Source organism: Corvus brachyrhynchos, unplaced genomic scaffold, assembly GCF_000691975.1.
Source record: "Corvus brachyrhynchos isolate BGI_N302 unplaced genomic scaffold, ASM69197v1 scaffold18, whole genome shotgun sequence".
Classification (NCBI taxonomy): Eukaryota; Metazoa; Chordata; class Aves; order Passeriformes; family Corvidae; genus Corvus; species Corvus brachyrhynchos.
Genome location: NW_008246064.1, coordinates 4,994,559 through 5,018,768, shown reverse-complemented (window position 1 = coordinate 5,018,768; position 24,210 = coordinate 4,994,559). Strand labels below are relative to the sequence as shown.

Genomic DNA, 24,210 nt, shown 5'->3' with positions numbered 1-24,210 from the left:
TGGCGGTAGCCCGGGGGGTTGGGGGCCGCCTGAGCCCGGGCTCCCATCTCGGAGGCGTTGCCTCCTCGGCGTGCCCCAAGTCAGCCCTAAGATTGCTTTAAGAAGCAGAAGCTTCGGCGAGGGCACCAGGTAGCGGTACCGCCGCCCGGGCTGAGTCCCCGCAAGGGGCTGAACGTGCCCCGGTGCCCATGCAAAGGGCACCCCGCGCAGCGCGTGCGCCCGTCTGCCGCCGTGGGGCTTCGGATCCTGCGGGGAAACAGGCGCTCAATAGCTTCGGCTCATCCTGGCTGAGGAAACGATGCATCCAGGGAGAGATGAAATGATTTAACGCGCCCTCCCGTTCCCCCTTTGTGTCCATGTGCAGGAGCCTGGACTGCTGCGCTGATGTTCCGGAGTTGAGGTAATGGCAGAAGTCTGTCTGTGGGGCACGGCCGGAGGTCCCGACCACGGTCTGGGGGCTGCAGAGCGCCCGTGATCTGCGCCGGGATGGGGAACAGCGGCTCGGCCGTGAAGGTCTGCACGGATCACCAAGGGGGCATCAACTGGCTGAGCCTGAGCCCCGACGGGCAGCGGCTGCTCACGGGCAGCGAGGACGGCACCGCGCGGCTCTGGAGCACCGCCGACAGCCAGTGCCACGGACACTTCCAAGGTACGGCAGCGGCTTTTCGCCTGGGGTTTGGGTCTGAAGCATGGCACAGGCCACACAGCATGTTCTGGTCTCTTTCAGTCCCTGCCGGGCAGCCAAAATCCTGCTTGTTTTGGTGTTTATTATAGCAACGTGAAGCAGGAGCTGTTTCAACCCAAAACAGGTTACCAGCACTACTGAATGCACGGATCCTTTTATCTCAGGGTGTGCGAAGTTGTTTAACTTATGTCAATTTCTAGAAGCCCTGTTTTACACTGGGAAACAATACTGACTTACTTTTTGTTATTCTCTTCCCCCCCCCCCCTTTTTTTTTTTTTTTTCCTGTGCTTTTAATCATCTCATTTCCAGGTGGTCTTTATTTAGAACCCCTTGACCCAGAGGTCTGGAAAGGAACCTTGCTAAAATAGGTTACTTTTGTTTTCCCTCCTCATTTGACACACAGCAATGTTAATTGCTGGGCTTTTTCAGTTTCAATTCATTTTGCATCTTAAACAAAATTTATTATCCTTAGACTAGCATATTAGTAATTGAAAAGAAAAAAAACCTCTGTAGACCCGGTGGTCATGCAAACATCTAGATATAGGATAAAGATGTTTGTATTCCCACTCATGTTCTTTTCATACAGAAAAAATAAAGCTGTTAAATTTGGAATTTCTAATGTTTTTTTCTTCCAAAGAACCGATCACATTGCTGTGATTTCCTTGTTGTTTGTTTGCTTGCTTGCTTGTTTTTCACTATGGAGTATTGTCTTTTTTCCCCACATCCTGCCATGGTTCTAGCTTCTGGAAAACTCGCTGCATTTGCTTTAGGCTTAGAAATCCTTTTAAACCACTAATTAACTTTTAACTAGAAAGAGAAATGTATTGGATAGCATTCATTATTATGGAATCTGCCAGTAGTGCCAGTGTTTAGGGTAAACTCTGAAGAAGGTGGTTGGCTGGGTGGTTTGTTAACTGTCAGTCGAATCAGATAATTGTATGTATTTTATACTTTTGCGCACACAGAGTTGTCGTGTCAATTTTAGTTTTACAAGCTATAATTACTGATAAACCTGTATCTCTAGTGCAGTTTCAAGCTCTACCACAGCACAACCAGTAGACTTGTGTGGTGGCTGCTTTTGGCCAGACCAGCACCAAACCTTGTCTGCCACAAGGTTTTGGCATCCTGTGTGTGGGTCGGGTATGACTGATGGTTAAAATCTGACTGGCAGACTTTGGTGCAGTAACCAAGGTGCTATTTTCATCTCAGAGCTGGATTACAAGATGCTGTAAGAAAAATCCCAGTGATTTCAACCTGATCCATTCAGGCTGCTTTGCAGAAAGTTTCACAAATATGGGAGAATGAGTGTAGTTTTGCTTATAGCCCTGATGATCTGTTTAATTTTTGGCATCTGATGAATTTTCTTTAGAGGAAACAAGCCATATGTTTGTAGTGTGGATACTTGTTTGCTTTTGAACTACAATAAGGCTTTTGAACTATAGGAGTTGTAGTGAAATCTGTTTTTTGCAGTCAGTGAAACTGTTTTACTGGGCAGTCTTCTTTCCCTCTGTTTTTTTACCATCTCTTTATTTTACAACATTCTGTTTTTCTAATACCTTTGTCCATCTGTCTCTCTTTAATCACATTTGCCCTTCTTAGTTTTTTTTTTTTCTCAAAGGATCGTATTTAAGTCACAGTAGGGTCCACCAACTTCAACCATAACTGTCACTCTTGTAATAGTGACTTAAGAGGAAACTGTTCTGCTCCTGAAAGCTTACAGTCTAAATGTTAAAACACAAGGGTTCAAGGTAATAGTAGTCCAATGATTAGATAGGTGACAGCAATTTCACACAAGAGGTCTTGGATGAAGCTGGGACTTGAATCCTAAGGTGATTTTTAAATGTGGTGCATTTATTGTTGCAATAGAAAAATGACATATCTTGCTAAGCAGCACCAAAAGCTTGAGGTGGTAATATTGCTTCCTCTTCTCTGGCATTGCCTTGTTTGTCAGTGGGATGTTTTTAGACCAGTGGTTGTGTCTGTTTTTATTGTAACTGTAGAATCTCTGTGTACTCTGAATACTGTATAGACAATTGTGCTCTTGTTTATTCTTTCTGTGTAATTTTCTTGAAGATATAGTGATATTTAGAAAATTCTGGTGTTTATTCATGTTATTAGTCATGGTGGAAGAAAGAATTGGCTAACTATTTACCTGATATGTTTTTTTGTTTGCTTTTCATTCTGCCTGGACAATGAAATTAAACTTGCTGGTAAGTCTCAGGTCATTTTTTCAGAGTTTCGTGCTTTGATTTATGACTGTTTGTGTCCTGACAATAAATGGGCTGGGATGAAATGCAGCCTTTTTCTCCCTGATTTCAGAAGAAGGAAGAAAAAGCATTTTTTAATTTTAAAAAATAAGCTCGTTTTCTACTGGTTTCAAACTTAATTGGTCTGAGTTTTATTATATTGATATTAGTTTAGTTCATTGCATTTTTATAATACTGTTTGATTTACCTGATTGGTGGAACTGTACTGTTTTACTCTTTCACTTAATCCTGATACCAGTGAATTTTTCTGCTGTGACTTGAAATGGTTGTGCTTTACACAAATCCTTAAATGTGAAGAGCACAGTGGTGCATTTAAAACTGGAGTTTTGGTACATTAGTTTGTATTTTTCTTTTGGTTAAGGTGAAGAGCTGGACTAGTCTACAAGCACAGTGACTGATTTCCTTTGTTATTCCTAGGACATGAAAGTTACATCACCTTTTGCCACTTGGAGAACGAGGCTGCCTTCACATGCAGTGCTGACCACACCATTCGGAAGTGGGACGTAGTGACCGGGCAGTGCTTGGCCATTTACAGAGGCCACACATCAATTGTCAACAGGTGGGGTTCTCCCCTCATGTTTCTGTCATCTGTTATCACACATTTTATCATTTCACTGCAGTTCCCCATTACTGCACTCATAAAAGGGGCTGTGGAAACCCCAGAGTTCATGTTCTGTGCTGCAGTGATTAGTTTTTCTAGCAACACTGCTGACACAGATAGGAGAGAAATGAAAGGCACACAGCAGGGGAATGGAATCCAGGTCTAGGAAAGAAATTCCAGAAGAAATTATCCAATTGATAACAGATGCTTCTGATAAATAGGTTTAAAAACATTGTGGCAAGCTTTTGTGTCAGCAAGAGGGATAAAGTCAGGATTTTTCTGTAATTATTATTTCTGTTTGGGCAAATGAAGTAATAATAAACTTACTGTGTGTGGCTTACTGGCCTGTCCATCTGAAGTGCATATTAATAGTTGGACTGGATTTAATTAATGACAAATAGAGCAGTCAAAGATTGGTATTTTTTTAACATTTCTTTTCTTGTGGGCATGTGGGCTTTTTAGTTCCTTTCTAAACTCAAAACACATCTGATATGTAGCGAGATTCTGTAAATAGTTGGGAAGGCTGGCTCTGTGTTTTGGCACTGGCCTGATTTTTGCTTGAATCAGCAAATGGGAAATGTGTTCCCCATTCATATGATTTTGTTGCCTGTTTGAAAGGTTCCAGAGGACCAAGCTCAGCTGACAAAGAAGGCAAGTTATGGATGTTCTCTATCTCTGGTTTGGAAAGATGAACTGTAGAGATTTTTCTGTTATTGTATGTTTGTGCAGCTACAACTCATTATTTTGAAGGCCCAGGAAGCTGAATTCCTGAGCTGTAAACTCTGGTTTGCTCTTCACTTATGTAATAAGTGGGGTGCTCTTGCTTTACCTTTTTTGAGATCCCGAAATAAGTGAAATTAGGTGTATTTTTTTTTCTTGCAGTCTCCTTACTTGATGATGGAAAGATGGCTATTTTCACACTGTCAGTTATAGTTCAGATTCCTGGAATGTTGTTTTGCTGCTGTGTTGTTGTTATTGTTCTAATTCTAAGTTATTGTCATAGGTCTGTTTTTAAATAATTTTTTATAAAGAAGTATAAATTAATAATTACCAAAAATTAATTAATTAAATAAAAACCCAACAAACCCAAACCAAACAACACAACAAACTTCTAGGTATTATATATAACTTAAGAAAGTTCATAATCCCAGATGGAAGGGATTTTAGCAAAACAAAATGCTCAAATTTACAGTGCTATAGTGTGAAAATATCTGCATCAGTGTACCTGAATGAGGGATCTCAATTTTAAAAGTAGAAACAGGGAAGTGTTTGGTTTTTAAAAATGCCAAAGATGTTATGTTCATGCTGCTGTTTCATACTTTGGGGTACTTGGCACTGAAATTGGGACAAAAGATGGTTATGTAAAAAGATCAATACTGTTCATACACACAAACTTTATTTTTTGCAGAATCCTGGTTGCCAAGGACTATCTCTTCAGTGGCTCCTATGACAGGACAGCCCGCTGCTGGAGTGTGGACAAAGAGAAACAAATCCAGGAGTTCCGGGGCCATCGGAACTGTGTCTTGACTCTAGCTCACTATTCCTCCAGGGATGTGCTGGAAGAAGAGGAGGAGGAAGAGGAGGAGGAGGAGAAAGTGAGCAGGGACCTGCTGGTGACAGGGAGCACGGACTGCACTGTGAAGGTCTGGTGGGTGTCCAGCGGGCGCTGCTACCAGACCCTGCTGGGACACACTGGGGCCGTCTTATGCCTTATACTTGATGCACCAAACAGGGAGCTGTTCTCTGGCAGCACGGATTACACCATCAGGACCTGGAATATTGTCACTGGAGAGCAGCTGAAAGTCTTCAAAGAGCACCAAGGATCAGTAATTTGCCTAGAGGTAAGGGCAGAGGTTTCCTTGAGAGCCTTTGGGTGTCTATGTCTTAACTCATGTGGGTCTCAGGTGTCTTTTCATTCATAAAGAAGCTCTTCTGAGACAGGTTATAAATGGTGAGCTTAAATATTCATGTAGTAACAAAAGAATAGTGCTCTCTGGTCTTGAGGCAAACCCTCTTTCTCTAAAACACTTTCTGATCTCCTCTTAGCTTCTAGTGGTTGCCCTGGTCTAACTTCTAGCTCAATATCTATATAAATCCCACTAGGTTGTGGAACTCATGAGTAGGTGTGCTGAGAGCACTGTTCATCTGAGTGGGATTGTGTAATCAGGCTCACTATCACCAGACTATGAAGATAATAACCTGAGCAAATAAACAGGGACAGGGTCAGGTAACTTAAAAAGGGGACGGGAAAAACACTCAGAGTAAGCCAGATAACTTCAAAAAACCCAACCCAAAGCCCAACCCAAAACTGTGGGCAAAAGGTAATAGGAAAGCATAAAGCTGAAAGAAATCCTACATTAAAGACCACACAGACATGATTTGAGAGAAGAAAGGGAGAAACAGATGGCCAAGACAAGAAAACGGGCAAGGAAAATGGAAAAGAAAAGCAGAGCATGGGGGAGAGAAATCAGGAAATGATGGAGGAGAGAGGGGAAAAAATGTAATGTGATCTGAAAAACTATACTCTGTTTTTCTGTTTGCAGTATTTTTCTGTTGAATGCTGCCAGGTTTGTTAATGTTGCAGGGAAGAGGAGGAGTTCAGGCAGATGAAGCGAGAGGGAAACTATCGCACAAGCACTTATCCTGTACACTCATTATCCACCAGAAAATGCTAATAGTGTATTTAAAGAGAGTACCTGATGGTCTGTAACTCAGTTTCAGGTCAGCATAAATGTTTATACATGTATGTGTCTGACTGAAGTTAATGACAGTAGTTTTTCTCGCTGCTCTCCCTGTTTGTGTTTGCTGTCCATAAATGTTTTTCCCTTACAGAGGCTGCAGGATGTATCTTTAACAGCTCTTTAGTAAAAGTTGCCTTTGTTTCTAAATAAGGTAGTTACAGCTGACACTAGTGGACTAAAAACATAGCAGTACTGAAGGAATTCTGTTTTCCTTCAGTTTTAGAAAGGAAAAAAAACCAAGCCCCCACAAAATCGTATTGCCCTGGAGTAATGTTTGTCTTGCTTGGATAAATTCTCAGTGTTAAACCTTATTTTTATGATACTGTAGTAATGTACTCTGAGGATGCTGAAGTAAATCTGTTGTTGTCCTTAGTGTCACGCTATGTTTTGTTGTTTAATTGTAACCCTTCTCCAAGGCACAGATTGTCAACAACAGAGGTTGCTTTAATTTAATTGGGTTCTTGCTAAAATTGTTACACAAAACTGGCTTGACCTCTCCCAGAAGCCTGGGAAATTCAATTACGCCCTTTGAATGCTCAGGAATGAGCAATGCTTGTGAGCACAGTTAAACAATGGCTTTAAACAAACAGAACTTCTTGTACGGGAGAAGAAAAGCAAAACCAATACATCTATTTGGAAAACCTGAACAATTCAGAGTACACAAGACTGCTGCTGCTGCCAAGACTGTGTCGGCAACAGCCCTGGCCAAATCTTCTTGATATGGTAGCCCCTCACTTCTCTCATCACCAGTTAATGTGTGGGGCTGGGAGGGTCCAGCTGAAGTACAAACAGCCCCCACAGAGAGCATTTAGTGTTCAGGCCTCTCAAACTTATCCCAGCTTAAGCAGTCACTGCTGTTGAATAGCTTTGGGCTGTCGATCTTTCCTAATTCCTCTCTCTGCTTTTCTGGGTTCAACACTATCCCTTCTGTTCCACTTGGCTGCCACTCAGCACAGCCCACATGGTATTTTCATTCTTTTAGAAAGGGGTCAATCACCAGAATCCATACAAAGATGTTTCAACAGAAAGGAAACTTCCTGAATAGAGGTGGTTTTTTTATTACTATTTTTGTTTTGTTCTCAATATGTGCTGGGGGCCTTTTTTGCCTCAGGCTTCCTGGTGACAGTGTTGCAATCTGGCAGTGAGTTGGAATGGTGTTTTTTAGACCCTGGGTCAGGAGGACTCAGAGGTAGTTGTGATTTGCTTACAGTAGCCAGCAGTTTTAATTGATGACAGTAATTTGTTTTCTTCAGTGCAACAGTGAGCTGCTAATTACATCCGATTTTCACTCTCCTGTCCTGGAGGAGCTGGGTTGGTACCAGGAATTGAAGGCAGTTACCTGTTCTCTGGGTGGTACAGTGCTTGTGTGGGGAGAAAAAAAGGAAAAGAAAAATAGAGACTTCTTTTCATTTTATTTATTCAAGTAAAGATCCCTAAGGGAGGGTGACCTTTCAAAAAGTTTGAGAAATACTCAATGTGATTCCTCATCCTGGACGCAGATCAGGAAAAATTTGGATATTGAGACCATATTTTCCCCAACTTTAAAAAGCTGTTATTAACAGGAATGCCCCGGGATGTTCTGAACTTCTGCAAATTACGTCTGGCCTGTTCCAGTCATCTCCCATTACTTTCCAGTAAACACCAATAGTGTTGCTGTAGCAGTGAATGGAAATTCCTGGAGCTTCTTGAAGGAGTTTTCTGGGTAGATAGCCATAAAGCACACCCATGTTTTCCACGCTGCTTCCTGCAGTGCTGGTGTGTGGAAAGCCGGGGAGTGATGCTCCAGACACGTTCAGATTTTCAATGTTCCCCAGTTGCTTGAAGATCCTTTAAGGTGTTGTTGCCAGGTAGTGTAAGTAGGGGAGCCTGGAAACAACTCTTACCTAGCATGGCAGAACAGAAAGTGTTGGTGAGCTTTGGTCTTTCCCTTGTGCCCTATCCTTGGTGGTTCTGGACAAGGGAGAGATGAGGGTGAGCTGTTCATATTCCCCAGGCTTGTCCTGCTGTCCAGGAGTCAATCTGGTGAAGGTGACCAGCTGAACCCACTGTGTGTGCTCTGCTGCCAAAGGAGTTCTGCAGCTTGTGATAATACCACTTTTCTCTTCCTTCCACCATTTGAATTGCACAGAGAGAGGTTCTGCTGGGAGGCTTTCTATCTGCAGTGGGAACTGGGTCCATGTTAGGTGCTTTGGCAGCATTGATTACATGACTTTCCCAGTCAGGCAAGGTAACTCGCAGTGGAGCAGCCAGAACTCTTCTCTCTCCTTCTCCTGTGGTGTGTTGATAGCTTGGCAGACAAAGTACAGCAGCTGTTTTGGGAGCTCCCTCTTCGTATAAGAGCCAATAATGAGATTTTATAGGAAGTGATGGGAAAAAGCAAGGGTGGGCTGAGTGTAATCACATAGCTCATGCTCATTCTTCCACTTAAAAATTTCAGGCCTGGCTAAAGGCCAATATTTGCAATTAAAATCAAACATGCATTTTCTTTAATGTGACTGCCTGCAATAGGCTGAATAACCCTGATTTAAATATTTACTTGTGTATGTTTTTCTAAATGTCTCTCCTAAGAAGCTTTGCAAACTGTTCACAAGGATTGCTTTGTCCTTGCTGATTGTTCTGCCTCCAAGTATTTATCAAAATTGTGCTGCCCAAAGCTGGCAGAGAGAAATGATCCAGCTTGGAATTTAGCTTGGATCCTACAGCAAACATTCTTGCAAGAAAACTCCCTTTTGAAGAACATGAACATGAGTGGGCAAAGACTTGCTTCTGGTTTTCCTGCAAAAGATCCTTTGTTTGGACCATTCCCTTCAGTTGCCTTTTAAAGCTGACTAGAAGAAAAGAATGCTTTGAACAAAGCCGCTGCCTGAACTCTGTTTATGTGCTTAACTGTTGTGATCATGTGGGGTAAAGAAATGTTTTCTTGCCACACCAGTTAAATTAAGTGCACGGATTTTTTCATAATTTGTGTTTGTATTTGTTGCATCAGAGGATGAAGATGTGAATGAGAGGAATGTGAAGGTGTGCAACACCTCTAAGAATGAAACATGTTTCTGGGCCATCACTTTGCACTGCGGTAAAAAAGTTGAAAAACATTCTCTTAACAGCCAGCCCAGAGAGCTCATTCTAGATGGATTCTCAGGAAAAAAAGTGCCAACAATTTCTTGACCACAGGGAGTTTGTTAGCTCGTTAAAATGGATGTGGTTTGAATGGGATCCTGAAACTCTTAACTCGGCCCAAGCCTTACATAGTTGTAACTTGAGATTGGTCCAGCTTGGTGATTTTGGACTTAGAAGTGGCTGTGAACAGAAGACCAAAATTCCAGATTGTAGGAACACTGACCCCCACGAGAAGAATAAGGTGGTGATGGGATACGTGGCTGCTGATGTGAACTCATCTTGGAGTTCATGGGAGCCAGTTTGAGTGCAGTGACCCTCAGCAAAAGGATGTGTCCAAATCTCTTTGGAGAACCAATTGCCTCTCCTTGGCTGTTTAAAAATTGTTTCTTATAGCAAAGGTTAATTGGGAGGGCAAAGTCCATTCCTGTAAGGTTGAAATACCTGCTAAACAGCTCTTTTGCAGATATTTTTGGCATTCTTACGGGTAGAAATTGTCTTAAGCTGCTGCATTTATCCATTCAGCCAAGCTTGTGAAGCAACAGGGTTGTGATTGTCTTGAGAGACCAACCCTGGATGTGATAATTAGTTTTTTTATTAAAATTCTGGTGTATTTGGGGGCTACAACCAAGCTTTTTCTTATTAATGAGACCTGTAACTACTGAAGTGTTTACAACTTGTCTTTTGCTACTGCTATTACTCTGCAACTCACAGGCAGTTTGACTGAACCTTTTCATGGAATGACATGGAGTTACATCTCCAGTGCTTTGGCCCGAGGGTTAAGACAAATTTGCTCCATTCACGTCTCAGTGTTTCATCTCATTCAAAGCAAAATCTCTCATAGCAATGAGAAAAATTAACAATCAAGAATTGCAAATATCAATGCAATGGTTTTTTTTCTGCTGTCTAGCTGAGGCTTTAGAACTGGGCATCAAACTGTTGTCAGGTTTTTAATGTTTTTGAAGCTGTGTGGGTTTGAAATGTCCACTCAGCCCATTGGTATCTGAGCTGCAAATCTGTTCTGTGTTGTCCACTCTGCCACAGGTGTCCTTGCCTGGCCATGGTTTTCTGTGTCAAGAGCTTTGTTGGGCAGTTGGCCAAAGTGAACCAAGTGCTCAAAAGCCAGCCAAGGAAAATACAGGTTTGGAAATACCACCTCTTCTCTGGGCAGTCACAGACTGGAATATGTAACTGTGTCTACTAAATGTTTTTAAACCACAGAGTGTGAGGCCAGCTTGTAAGGTGCTTTGGCTGGGGGAACAGAAAGTGATGATGATTATTATTTTAAATACAGATTAAATGCAGATATCTGAAGTGTTGTAACTTAGGCTGGAGTTGTAAGCTAGACCTATCTTAAGTCAAGTGAAGGAGGAGTGATCTTGCCTTAATTGATCTGGCTACACCTGAGAAGGTTGTCCTTGTTGGGAAGGAGAAATAGCAAGTTTTAAGGCATGATCTGTTTCAGATGTGCCTCAGGATGAGAGAGAGGAATTGTCCTAGACCACAGTGACTGTATGGGGACTATCTTAGCTGTGGAAATCTGTACCAACTTGGATGAGATCATGCCTATCATGTCACTAAAGGCATATCTGATTTGCAACTTCAGCCTGAGCTGAGAGCTCTTGATGGCTTTCTCCACTGATAGCCATTTCATGCTGTTTTATAAAAATGCCATGGGAATGAGGGGCTGTGTGACAGTCAGAGCCTACCCTGGATTTTGCTGTTGGGTCTGCTGCAAGCTCAGTCTGTGGCATCTGGTAGATAGTTTAACCTGTTAATATTTCCTTTTCCATGCAGGGCTGAGAATCCTTTGCTACTGTGCTCACCTGCTTAAATTGGTGAGGGGGAGGAAGGTGCACAGAAGTGTTTCATGGAGCAGCAGAAAGGCTTTGAATGTAATGGAAATGGTTGATGTGCTGACCATCTCACCAGCTCTCAGACATTGAAAAGCCAACTATATCCAGGGCTGCAGCAAAACCAGTGTGGGCAGCAGGTCAAGGGAGGTGATTCTTCTTCTCTGTTCTGCTCTTGTGAGATCCCACCTGCAGTGTTGCATGCAGCTCTGGAGTCTTCAGCACAGAGAGACATGGATTTGTTGGAGCGTGTCCAGAGGATGTTGTGAAGATGCTGAAGAGAGATGGAGAACCTCTGCTATGGAGACAAGCACAGAGTTGGGGTTGTTCAGCCTGGAGAAGAGAAGAGAAAAGAGAAGAGAAAAGAGAAGAGAAGAGAAAAGAGAAGAGAAGAGAAAAGAGAAGAGAAGAGAAAAGAGAAGAGAAGAGAAAAGAGAAGAGAAGAGAAAAGAGAAGAGAAGAGAAAAGAGAAGAGAAGAGAAAAGAGAAGAGAAGAGAAAAGAGAAGAGAAGAGAAAAGAGAAGAGAAGAGAAAAGAGAAGAGAAGAGAAAAGAGAAGAGAAGAGAAAAGAGAAGAGAAGAGAAAAGAGAAGAGAAGAGAAAAGAGAAGAGAAGAGAAAAGAGAAGAGAAGAGAAAAGAGAAGAGAAGAGAAGAGAAGGCTTGGAGAAGACCTTAGAGCCCCTTCCAGTGGCTCCAAGAGAGCTGGAGAGGGACTTTGGGCAAGGGCATGGAGTTATGGGACAAGGGGGAAAGGTTTTAAACTAAAAGAGGGTAGATTTAGATTAGATATTAGGAAGAAATTCTTTGCTGTGAGGGTGGGGAGGCCCTGGCACAGGTTGCCCAGAGAAGCTGTGGCTGCGCCGTGGCCCTGTCCCTGGAAGTGTTCAAGACCAGCTTGGATGGGGCTTGAAGCAACCTGGTCTAGTGGGAGGTGTTCCTGCCCATAGCAGGGGTTTGGAATGAGATGATCTTTAAGGTCCTTTCCAACCCAAACCATTTTGTGATTCTAAGGCTCTTAAAATCCTGGTGCTATAAATTACCTGAGTAAGTCCACATAATTTAATACATTTTTATATCTAACAAATTAGCAAATCCAGGCAAGCTGCAGCTCTCTTGTTTCACTTTGGCATTGATACACCCACTTAAATGTAGAAATGAAGCGGCCTAACCTAATGTACCATTAATGCAGAGTGGCATTTACCTGCAGGAGGTTATAATTTAGTGTTTTTCCTTGCTCAGTGGGCGGGTTGATGCTGCTAGCAAGATGTCTAAAAAAGAAATGCAACACTTGGCCACGAACCACACAGCAGGATCTTGCCTCAGAGCATCCTCTTCCATTTAGCAGGTGCACATGACAATGCTCTTCATGCCCATTCAGGGAGAGACTGAAATTTAAAAGTCCTTCCTCAGGCTAACTTGTGGCTCTCGGTTTTGTTAGTGCCGCTGGCCATTCGCTCTCTCTCCTCATGGAGATGCCGTATTAATGCTGTTCCTAAAACAGCTTAAAAGTAATAGGAAGTGACATTTCAAAGTATTGCTGGCTTTTTACAGTGGTTTGTGCTTTACAAGCTCCTGGCATTCAGGTATGAAATCTCTCCCACAGGCCAGGTTCTGCTGGGAGGATGTGTGGCATGTCCTGCTCCAGCTGGGCTGGTGGGAGCTGTGGCCAGGGAGCCTCTTGGTCTGCCTGCACACATTTCTTGTGTGGGTTATCACCATCCCATCACTGTAATGCTTCGTATCTCAACGTTTTTTTTCATTGTTGTAACACAGGGCAATGTTGTTTTGTACAAAGCTCACTTTTGATGCCTTTTGGGAATGGGGTCTTTCCCTTTTGGATTGGGAGTGGAGATGGAAGAGCATGAACAACATTCCAACCTTACAGATACAGCGTATGCAAAGAGTGGGGACCAAATCTAAGGTGGCAGAAGAACCAGCTCTTGAAAGTGCCCTACAAGCAAGACCATGACAAGTTGGTTTGTCATTTGTTGGTTTCCTGGAGATACCAGAGAAGCATCAGGGGTTTGTGCACTGCTGGTCATTTGGACCTTCTGATGTGTGTGTTTGGGGGCAGACAAGGTACCATTCATTGTTCCATAGGCAAATTCCACTCCTTGGTGGGGGGGTCAGGATTCTCCCTCCTGTGTCTCCATCCCTGTGATGCAGAGGTTGCTGCAAGTCTGTAAAACTTACCTTGAACTACAGCCAGGTGTTGCAGTGACTGGCTGCCTTCAGCAGGGGTTGGGCTCTACAGAGCAATAGCTGTGAAAACCTTCAGTTTGATTTCTTTACACAGACAGAGAATGCCAGATTTTTCTATGCACTGTGGAGTTTTTCCTTGCTGAGCTTCCAGGCTCGGTGTAGTTTGTTTACTGTGCACTGGCTGGTTTTTTAGTCTTGCACAGGTCAGTTATTTTCTCTCTGTCTCTGTTCCCCAACTGCAATCCTTCCTTTTGTCATTCCCTGTCCTGTCTGTATGGAACAAACCCCATCCTCCCCACCAGTGAGTTCTCACAATGGGCAGGATGACTGGTGCAATGAGGCACTGTTCTTCTTTGGGAAACACAGAGCAGAAGACAATCTGCTTGAAGATATTTTAAAAACCTGTGGCAGGATGGTTAATTATTTAATCATTCAATAACAGTCTGAAAAGACTTGTGGAAATGTAGATACAGAACAGTTTCAAGGAAGAGCTAGTCATTCCAAATACTGACTTGTGCAGAGTGATGATAAACGTAAGCCCTGGTTTATGGTGTGTAGGATTTTAGTTTTAATTTTCCTTTTTTTTTTTTTTTTTGTTACTCAGAATTGTTCTGAATTTTTTATTGTAACTAAAACTTACAGTCTGGTAAGAATTCTTGTCAAATATGCTTTGCAGAAACTGCACTGCTGGGGGTTTTTTGAGGCTTTAGTAATGAAACTGATTATGGAAGTAGGGTTAGCATTGTTAAGCTCCCTGGAATCCTGCTTGCTGGCATCAGCAGAAGGGCTAAATTTTTATGTTCTCAAAGCTGGGAGCTGTTTTTAAGACCCAGAAGTCAGTGGGAGATGCGACTGTGAGGAACTCAAGGTTGGTTTGCTCACCACCCCTCTGTTTCAAGGTGCAGCTTGTTGCTCATTGTTGAGTTGGAAACTGACTTGGGATGAGTCCCTTCAGTGCAGCTCTCTCATGGAGGTGCCTGAGAGGCCATTGCTGATGTGTTTTTCTCTCCCCTCAGCTGGTGAATCGTCACCTGTACTCGGGGAGCGCGGACAGGACAGTGAAGTGCTGGTTTGTAGACACTGGGGAGCGGATCCAGACGTACAAGGCTCACAAACACAGCGTTAGCACTTTGAAATACCATGCTGGGATCTGTAAGTTGCCTTTCCTATGTTGTCCAGCCCCCTCCAGTCTCTTTTCAGTGTTTGTCTTTGATTGAAGGTTGTTAATGGAGAATAATTTTGAATGCTTGTGAAGTTGTCACTTTTTTTCAACTCCAGCATGTTTACATTCAGTACCAAACTGCTGCACCACTCCATGTGGGAAGCTTAGACCTTCCCTCCATTTTCCACCTCCCTCTTCTCACAAATGAAGAGGCAGTTCTGTTGTTTTTGTTGCCAAGGGAAGTGGCTTAAATCCTGAGCTGTCTGGGGGTTGTTTGTGTAGCTGTGGTTTAACCTCACTAGTCTGGTGTCTGTCACCTGCTTCTGCTGTGTGCTAGGGACAGAAAGTGCTGCTGCTGCTGGACACACAGCCCTGTGCCAGCCTCTGCTGCCTTGTAGACTCTGTGTAACACCCTGTCCTAAACCAGAATCACACCTCCGATGCTCACTGCTCCTTTCTAACTGTTAGGCTTCCTGTTCAGGCTCTGACATTCTCCTAGACTCATTTTCCACAAGTTTTTTCCCATTACCTGTCCCCATTCATGGATTTGTTCCCCAAACCAACTTTCTCCAGTAGCCAAGCAGTGCTTGCCTTAGTAATGTTCAGGACTCAGCTCTCCCACTTTCACTCTTTACAGTGGTTTCTGTACATCAGTGTCTATTGCTGACACAACAGTATGTTCTGACCATCAAACCTCCCTCTTTAAATCCCTCTCTGTGCTGGCTTTCCTTCTACATGTCTGGGTTTGGGTTGCAAGACAGCACTTCTGTTTTTATCAGTGAACCTCTCTCTGTGTCATCCTGGTCTTATCCTGCCTCTGGTGTTGGACCTGACGTGCCTTCACTTGCTTCCCAAGAAAGATCTTCTTCTCTCCTTCTTCTCTCCTTTTCTTCTTCTCTCCTTTTCTTCTTCTCTCCTTTTCTTCTTCTCTCCTTTTCTTCTTCTCTCCTTTTCTTCTTCTCTCCTTTTCTTCTTCTCTCCTTTTCTTCTTCTCTCCTTTTCTTCTTCTCTCCTTTTCTTCTTCTCTCCTTTTCTTCTTTCCTACCCTGAAGGAGATGGCTATGGATGTCTTAAACTAACCTAGGCATTCACAGTGCTTTCCTGATTTTGGTTTCTGCACTTCAGCTATGAAGTGAACACAACACACTAAATGAATGGTTGCTATCTGGGCTTTGATCTCTCTTTTGGCAGCTTCTCAGTGTGATGGTGATAAATGGCTGACAGATGCAAGATGGTGCACGTTAGCAGAGAGTTGTACCTGCACAGTTAGTGGCAGTTGTCTGGCACCATGCTTTCCTCACTACATTTATAAACCAGTAACTGAATTGATTTCTTAATTATGTTTGGAAACTTAGCATGTAACCAAGCCCAGAGGTAGAATTTTAGTCTGGAAACCTTTTTTGGTCTTCCTTTCAGCATGAGTCCCACATCACCGCTTTTATTTGTAATTTATTTATTTGTAATTTATGGTTATTTCAGCTCTCCTCACCTACATGGACGAACTACCCCATTCTCCCCTACCTGCAAGTAGTAATTTCTGCTGATTTCAGCTTCTGCAGTTGGCTAGAAGGCTGAAATGGAAGGGGAAAGGGTCTGAACCTACACTGCACCTTGAAGTTATTATTGCTCCAAGATGCAGGCAGGTAGAGCAAGGGAAATGAAACCAGAAATTGTAATCCAGGATGATCATTGGTAGACAAAATACCAATGATTTTGTGTGTTTGTGTGTTTGCCCCCTTTTCATTATAAAGACACAAACCCAAATATTGAATTTGTCAAGACTAGCCAAAGGTGAGCTAACTGTGCTAAGTTGGTATTTGCCTGATCCTGTGAGGAACGTTTGTGTTGGGGTGGGAGATGGAGACTGTCTCCTTCAGTAATGAAACCTCCAGAGCTGCATTTCTTCAGTGTTGATCCTACTCTTCATGCAAGCAGTAGAGACTAGACCAGACTGTAAAGAAAAGAAAGTTTTAGCTCAAACAAAAGTTTCATTATCTGATGCCACCACCATCAGCTCTGCAGCTTTCTCTCTCTTCCCCCTCATTCTACCACCCTGTCCCTGCCATACACATACATTATTTTTCCACAACACTCTTTTTTTAAATTAAAATAAAGACAATATTGCTGCATTTAGTCAGATCTGTGAAGAACATCCTGGTAGTGTGATAGAAGAGTTCACAGAGTTATTTAAGATCTCAATTTAAATCAAATGCAAAAATACTAAAAGTGTGAAACAGGGAGTATCGAATTGTTCCACTTGAAGGGTAGAAAAAGTGCTCTAGAAAAATATTAGGGATTTGTTTGAATGCACTATATGCATTTAAATTAATGAAAGAGGAAATTTCCCCTTAAAATTAATTTATATAGTATGATTGCTTGCATTATTGTGGTGCATCCATTACTTATTTCCACACTATCTAATAATTTTGGTAGAATTGGAATTATAAAGAGATGTTTACTGGATACCAGTGTTGGAACTAGTGTAGCTTAAAATTCTGTCACTTCACCTGGGACGGATCAGAACTGTCTTTTAAAAATGTGGAGAAAACGCTTCAGTATAAATTATATTTGTTATGGTTTATGTCACATTTGCACCAGTGCATGAAAAAATACATCTCAGCCAAGAAGTGGTAATTTTCTGTTAGAAGATCTTAATTCTTCTGCTTTCTCTCTGATCAGTGCCCAAAGGCTCATTGCCCCAAAGAGTTTGTGGTCTAAATAAGAAAATAGAGTTGAAGAAAGATGAAAAATACATGTCGGTTTCCAAAATCACTTTATAGAGTACAGGGAGTCCAGACAGATGTGAAAACTAAGCATTAAATCCTCAAAATGTGTTTCCAGTGGCTTTTCTGCTTGTGTAATTAATAGCATGGGGAATATTACAGCTGGTTCTCAATCTAATTTATTTAATGATATGTTGATTATTTCTCTCTTGAAGTATGTGCACAGCTGTTAAAAATTTAATGTGGTTTATATTTTTTTCATGTTGCAAAAGTTCCAGGGGAATGTTTCAAAACTGTTCTCCCAAGGATCTATGAAAATTAAGTAAAAAATGAAAACTAATTTTATTTTGTTGTTGTTGTTTATTTCACAGGTGGTATATATAAGTATATATTTAAATGCTAAATCTGAGTTAGATCAACAGCTCTTCTTTGAAACTCAGAGGTGCAGAGACACTTCCTAAATCTAGAGTGACAGTTCAAAAGACATAAAGGATGTCTGTCAAAAGCAAAGTCCTGATAGCTGAAGTAAACTGGCAGCTGCATAGTGAAAACAGCTCTTAATTGGTTCCTACTCCCGTCATGTCTGTAACAGAATTAAGTGATTTCCATTCACTGGGAAAAAAATCAGTACCTGTTCCCTGCTTTACTTTGTTGTTACTCATTTGCAGAGTGGGACATGATGCTTTTTCAGGACTCTGCTGGAAATTGAATTATAGTGGCCCATATAAAGTGACATTGATTTTCCACATCCAGATGTTTCTTGGAGGTGCACCCATGACGTGCCCAGCTCCCTGCTGTTTCATTTGAATTTAAAAAGCTCGTGGCAGTACATAGTCTGTTCTCTCATCTGTTATTGTAGTCCTGAATTTACTACCATGATAATTTTTTCACCCCTCTTTAGAGATTCAGTCCCTGACTTCTCCCAAAAGATAAGGAATCTGTTGCCTTCAGGCACTCCAGTTTTGTAAAACTCTTTCCATGCTAGTGGCTTTTACAAAGACATGAAATGCAGGGACCAGTGAATATATTGCTTTTTGCAGCTCTGAAATATTTTTCTCTAGATAAACTTGAGGAGTTTGGGTTAACTGAAGGAAAGTGAGTGTTTATAAAGAGAGTTTGTAACCTTTAAAGCAGAAAAATGGGCTCCTTTTTGGTCATATTGCTAAGTACAAAATCTAAATATTAACATGGCCTTACAGTTTCTGGATGCACCAGTTGTGGCGATCTGATCTGAAGATCCTGAAGTGCTGAGAAATTTTTCTTTCAACATGTAAGGTACTCTAAGGAAACCTGATGAATAGCCAACATTCCTGGTCATGCTCAATTTAGTTACCCCAGCCCTGCCCCACTTGTAGCAGCAGAAGTGATGGAGACACTGGAGTACTGAATGGAAAGCTGTAAATAACTCTGGCAAAACAAATGAAAGGTTGAGTGGAAATCCTTAAAACCAGACTTGAGATAAATTGCCTACTTAGAATTATTGAGGCACGTTTAGGCAGGGAGACATCTGTGGAAGTGAAGAGCAGAAATAGATACTTGAATGTGTGGAGTGAAATGCTGGTGTGTGTAGGAACTTCAGTCTGAAGACAGTTCAGTGTTTTGAAAAATACAGCTGAAAGTAAGCATGCTGGGGTCAGCAGAATAAAAATGATCTGGTTTGACTGAGGAGAGAATCAAAATGATATGTCATGGTCCCTTGGGAGCTGGTTTTAGGTACATTTATGAACTTGTATGAACTGACCTCACGTGGCTGCTCACATCTGGCTGTGCTGTGTGGTTGTGTGTCAGTGTTCACAGGAAGTGGTGATGCCTGTGCAAGAGCTTTCAATTCCAGGAGTGGAGTCCTGCAGAAGATCTTCCGAGGACACAAGTTCATCATCAACTGTATCCAGGTCAGGAAGGGGCTTCATGGTGGGGTTTCTTCCTTTTGGTTGCTCCCTCATTTTTTGTGGGAACTGGTGTGGCTGACTGTTCTGTGTGTCTTGGATTGGATGTTGTTCTAGGATAAGACTTGAATATTCTGTATGTAGTTTTACAAAAGCTTGTTAATAATAATAAGTGAAACCACAGAATAAGTCCCCAGGGACAACCCCATGTCTGGGATCAGGGATTTTTCAGGTCAGGTTGGATAAGCAGCCACGAGAACTGAGACAGATGAACTGATGCTTTGTGAGGCATGGAATGGACTCCAGCCTCATGAGACCCTTTCCATTACAAGACACTAATGATAAGTGTTTGCAGTGCTCTAAGGGGAAAAGAAATTCCTGCCTTATGCAGGCAGAATAATTCTAGCATCATCCCCCGAACCGCCCTGGGGCATGGCATCCCTAAACAGTCTGAAGCAGCAGTGATATCTGACCCACATCCTGCCAGGCAAATGGAGGAGTCTCTGCTTCTGGCTAAAAACTGAAAGTTAATGTTTGCATATTGTCTAGGCTCAAGTGAGACTGGCATTTAATAGTTAAAACAGGAGGAATTAATAATCCTTGGTGGCCATGCAAAACCCATGGAATCTTAGAGGGGTTTGCATTGGAAGGGACCTCATTTCAACCCCCCTGCCACGGGCAGGGACACCTTCCACGAGACCATGTTGCTCAGTGCCCCTTCCAACCTGGCCTTGAACACTTCCAGAGATGAAGCAGCCACTCTAAGAACCTGCAGCTCTCTGCCTTGGGAACTCAGTATAAGCTGTGTGCAGAATGAAGATTTTCATTAACAGTGTGAGACGTTGGTAATTCTGGCAGGCTGACAGTCCAAAGAAAAAGAGAGGAGATAAAATTTCTTTTGGAGTTGATCCCAAGCACATAAAGTTGTAAATATGGTTTTCTCATGTATATTCTTCTGACTTAGCAAGGGGCTGTATGATCTTAAACTTCAAACTCCCAGTACCGGGCAGTTGCTGTGTAGCAGGTGGGCACCTGGATGTGTTTGGGGAGTACCTGATAGAATCACCCTGGGCAGCCCCAAGAATAGACAAGACCAAAGCTTGGCTTTGCGTTCTTCTTTGTAACTTAATTTCCAGCTGTACAGGGGCAATAAAACCTGGGAAGAGAGAGCACTGAGAAGTGGCAATCTTAAGGTGATCTTAAGTATATTAAGGAGAGCTGGATGAGGGGTGGGGTGCTTGTGGGGTGCTTCATGTAAGCCAGGGGGATGCTCACTGTCACAGCATGGGCAGGCTGGCACAGAGTACCCACGGCGGGGACAAGACTGATGCAGGAACAGGAAGATCATCAAGACTGATTTCTGGCTTCCAGGGCAGGATGAGGACAATTGGGAACATTACCAACAGCAGCAAATGGTTCATAAAGGAAATGAAACCACAGCAGTGAATCCAGGTTAAATTACTGCAGGCTTTGAAGAACAGTGGAGTTTGAAGGAGGAATTGTACTTATAACTTACTGCAAAGGAGAAAGGGAAGTGAGAACGGAAGCATTGCAGAACCCCCTGCTGTCCACTGATGATGATTTTGGTGCCTACTTAAGCTCCACATCAAAACCAGCAGTCTGAAAACAGTGCAGAAATTCCCAGCCACAGCCTGCTCTGACACTGGGTTTAGTTCTCCATTGCTTTTCTAGAGGGTCTGGGTTATAAATAACTTGTTGTTTATGGCTCTGTGAAGTGGCTGAGAAATGAGTCCTGACTTGGTAATGTCTCATCCCACTTCAGCAGCTTTTGTGATAATTTATACTGACTCTTGCAATGAGCTCAGGCCTAAGTGTTGGGATCAAGCTGTGTTTGCTCTGACTTTTGACAGTTTGATTGTGCCGATTCCAAGCCGTATGGCTCGGTATTAAGTGTGACCCTGTTGTTCCAGATCCACAACGAGCTGCTCTACACAGCTTCCCATGATGGCACACTACGGATTTGGGACATCCGGGGAATATGCAAGAGAAATAAGCGACGCTTGAAGAAGGAGAGGTCTGTGCAGGGCAGGAGCTCCCAGAAGGGGAGTCTCTCTCGTCTCTTCAACAATAAAGTTGGCTGTATGGTACAGCAAGAGAATGGGGAGCACGAGGCTGTTGAACTGATGTGACTGCCCAGAGCAGGCTTTATGTCAGTGAGCAAAGCTGAACCTTTTGTTTTCTGCACCACTGTGTCCATGTAAACCAGAACTTGGAAAGAGATGGGAAGTGGCTTTGCCTGAACCTCTGTGTGAGGAGCCAGGATTCTCTGTGGCTGCCAAATGGACTCAGGTCAGATCCTGTGGCTGCAGATGACTCAGCTGAGCAGCTCTGGGCTTGGGAGGGGAGGCAGCGTGGTTCAGGTGAGGTACCACTCTGTGTGTGCAATTAGGAACTTTCCTGATGGCTGCTGATGTCAATTCCCTCAGGCACAGAGGTGTTTCATCTCTGGCTGCCCAGTGCCTAATGAGATGTTTTGCCATTGCTGTTGCCCGCTCCCATGACCCCTGTTCAGCCCAGTGTGGCAGTGAAACGTGTCCTGCAGTGAAAGATGGCCTTGAATTCCATCTTCAAGCTGACCTTTGGGTCAGGCATTGGCTGACAAGGCCAGCACAGGAGGGTTTGGCTCTGCAGCAGGAGTTTAAAGCAGACTAGACACCTCTCTGGGAAGCTGGGAGTAGTAGGACAGAAATTAATTTGTTTTTTTTTTTTTTTTTAACAAAACATAAGCCACAGAACAAGCTAAACCTCAGCCCTATTTGCTGACCTTGTGTTGTCTTTCCTCCTCCCAAAGCTGTGTCTTGCTAGGTTGCCAGTAGCATTGGATAAACAGTCAAACTCAAGAGTTTTCCCAGTCTTTTTCCAGGTTCATCCTTCTCTGATAACCACTGAGCCATGAATTACCAAGGGTTCTTTTATTTTTCTATTTGCAGATATCGCTCTTTGTAGAACCAGTACAAAAATATCTAACCACATGTTTTTATTTTTATGGCTTTATTTATTCTGTACTACAGCAAGATAAAACTGCTGTAATCCTTTTTTAGAATGGATTAATAAACATGTGGTATCTACAGACAACTGACTGTCTAGTTTTTATTTTTGTCTCATATATGGGGGGGAGAGGGGGTGTGGCCTGGCTGCAGAAGCACAGCAGTTAAGAATGGATGGAATATGGGGAAAAAAACTCACATAGATTTTTGGAAACATTTCTTGCCTTCCCCTCTCTGCTAGGGTTGGAGTTGGATATGTGTGGAACTGTCCTGCCTCCCAGGAGGCACCAGAGTGCCAAAGCTCAGTTCCCCTATCAGGGGAAGGAGTCACCAGACACAAAAGCACAGACTTAAGGGAAAGCAGGGATGAGAGAGTGCTGAGCCCTTACTCAGTGCTGCCCTGGTGTCACCTGGCACACAAAGATGCCACTGTGTCACACTGTGTCAGTGGGCCAGGCCCATCACAGACCCTGCTCTCCTCCTAAGCAGCTTGGGTAGTTCTTACCTGACAGGTTTCCACATCTAGTAGGAAACAGCATTTAAATTATGTGAAATGCCTACCAAGAGCCTGATTTGGGAGGTCATCTGCATTGTGCAGACTTAATTCCACTGTAACCCTCTCAGGCTGGTCATTGTATCTCAGTGACACGTTTCTGAGCTGGTGGTGGCTTGCCATGCAGCTGACTGTATTTTGCTTCTGAGGACAACACTAAATAGGAAGCCTTTAGGAGATGGACAGAGTTGCTCAGACCCCCTGGGCTGTATTTTCTGTTTAAAACTTCACACGCACTACCTGAGACACAAGAGCCAATCTGGGCATACAGCAGCTGCATATGCAATCAGCAGAGAGAGATCTCAAAGAGTGGAATTAATGAGTCATTACCACTTCTGCCTGTTGCTAAACATATCAGTGCCTCCAAATACATGGTCAAAATTAACTTACAGCTTTCAGCCAATGCCTCCTGCCCTGCTGATCACTTACAACTTCGATGGCAGAGTTACATCATTGATGAATGGCTGCTCTGACAAGCACTGCATGTTATGATGCTAATTTTAAATTCCCCAAGGACAAACCTTCCCTTCTGAAGTTGTCGCTGCCAGTTTGCTGTGCAAGCCACTTCAGAGGAGAACTGCTGCCTCTGCAGCCCAATGCTGCCTTCAGTGCATGCCCAGAGGCTGGCAGGCAATGCCAGCATGCCAGGAGGCTGGGGAAGGAAGGAGTAAATTTTTATGTTTCCACCTCCTTCTTGTTAAAACTACATCCATGACTGGCATGTTTTCAATTTGAAATTCTTTTCTCTATTCTGTTTTTGCTCTGCATTTTGTCCAGAGGTTCCTCAGTGCTGGCCTGTAAAGAAACACTGTATAATGGGTGCTGGAGCTGGCTTTCCCTCTGAAGCTCATAGTGCTGGCTTGGCAATCCTTCAGCCTTCAGGGTAGAGATACAAAGCCACTCAATTTTTATAGCACTTGCCTTGATACAGAAGAATGAAATACAAATAATTCCTTAACAGTGTAATCACTGCCTGCTTTTTGCTGTGCTTGGCTGAGGGAATCCGTATGAAAACCACTCCCCGCTGCTGCAGCCGAGCAGTCATTGTGCAGGCCACAGCCCTGCTCCCTGCAGTGCCACAGCAGTTCAAGCCCTCATTTCCTGGTCGGTAAGTGCCGGGTAAGGAGACACTGTCACCACACGGTTGCTGTTCTGGCTGTAAGTGGAGAGCGCGGCCGCTTCCCTGCTCCCACCGGCTCCGCACGGGGCCTGGGCTCCCTCTACCGAGAGCGTGGAGCCATGGAAAGCGAATAAACCACGTCCAAGCAAAGCTGCCAGGCAGAGCAATGTCTGTTCCCGGCGCAGAAGAGCGCTTACACAGCAGGAAATGGGATGTTATAAAACCACAAAAACCCCCAAACGCTTCTTCAGAGCGCTGGAGCTGGACACAACTACTGAGACAGCGCCTGAACCAA

The 24,210-nt window shown here is 43.3% G+C and overlaps 1 protein-coding gene across 3 annotated transcripts; it reads left to right on the top strand.

Annotated features, from left to right (window-relative positions):
* The first annotated feature begins 125 nt into the window (after positions 1-125).
* WDR86 (WD repeat domain 86) lies at positions 126-22,330 on the top strand. Of its 3 annotated transcripts, XM_017746788.1 has the most exons (7): positions 158-649; positions 3,370-3,511; positions 4,962-5,201; positions 5,286-5,394; positions 14,480-14,615; positions 19,137-19,240; positions 21,166-22,330. In XM_017746788.1, exons 1-7 carry the CDS (start codon positions 487-489, stop codon positions 21,382-21,384), a joined length of 1,113 nt encoding a protein of 370 aa, XP_017602277.1. In that variant the 5' UTR covers positions 158-486; the 3' UTR covers positions 21,385-22,330. The 3 variants fall into 3 exon arrangements, with proteins under 3 accessions (XP_017602278.1, XP_017602277.1, XP_008641352.1); XM_008643130.2 differs by having other exon boundaries at positions 159-649; positions 4,962-5,394; XM_017746789.1 differs by lacking the exons at positions 14,480-14,615; positions 19,137-19,240; positions 21,166-22,330 and adding exons at positions 10,453-10,549; positions 11,206-11,646 and having other exon boundaries at positions 126-649; positions 4,962-5,394.
* Positions 22,331-24,210: the final 1,880 nt, after the last annotated feature.

Bases quoted from the DNA above. Each gene is read 5' to 3' on its own strand.
- WDR86 (XM_008643130.2), top strand. From the start codon at position 487: ATGGGGAACAGCGGCTCGGCCGTGAAGGTCTGCACGGATCACCAAGGG. The intron at 650-3,369 runs GTACGGCAGCGG...TGTTATTCCTAG, and splicing joins GTGCCACGGACACTTCCAAG to GACATGAAAGTTACATCACC. The intron at 19,241-21,165 runs GTCAGGAAGGGG...CTGTTGTTCCAG, and splicing joins TCATCATCAACTGTATCCAG to ATCCACAACGAGCTGCTCTA.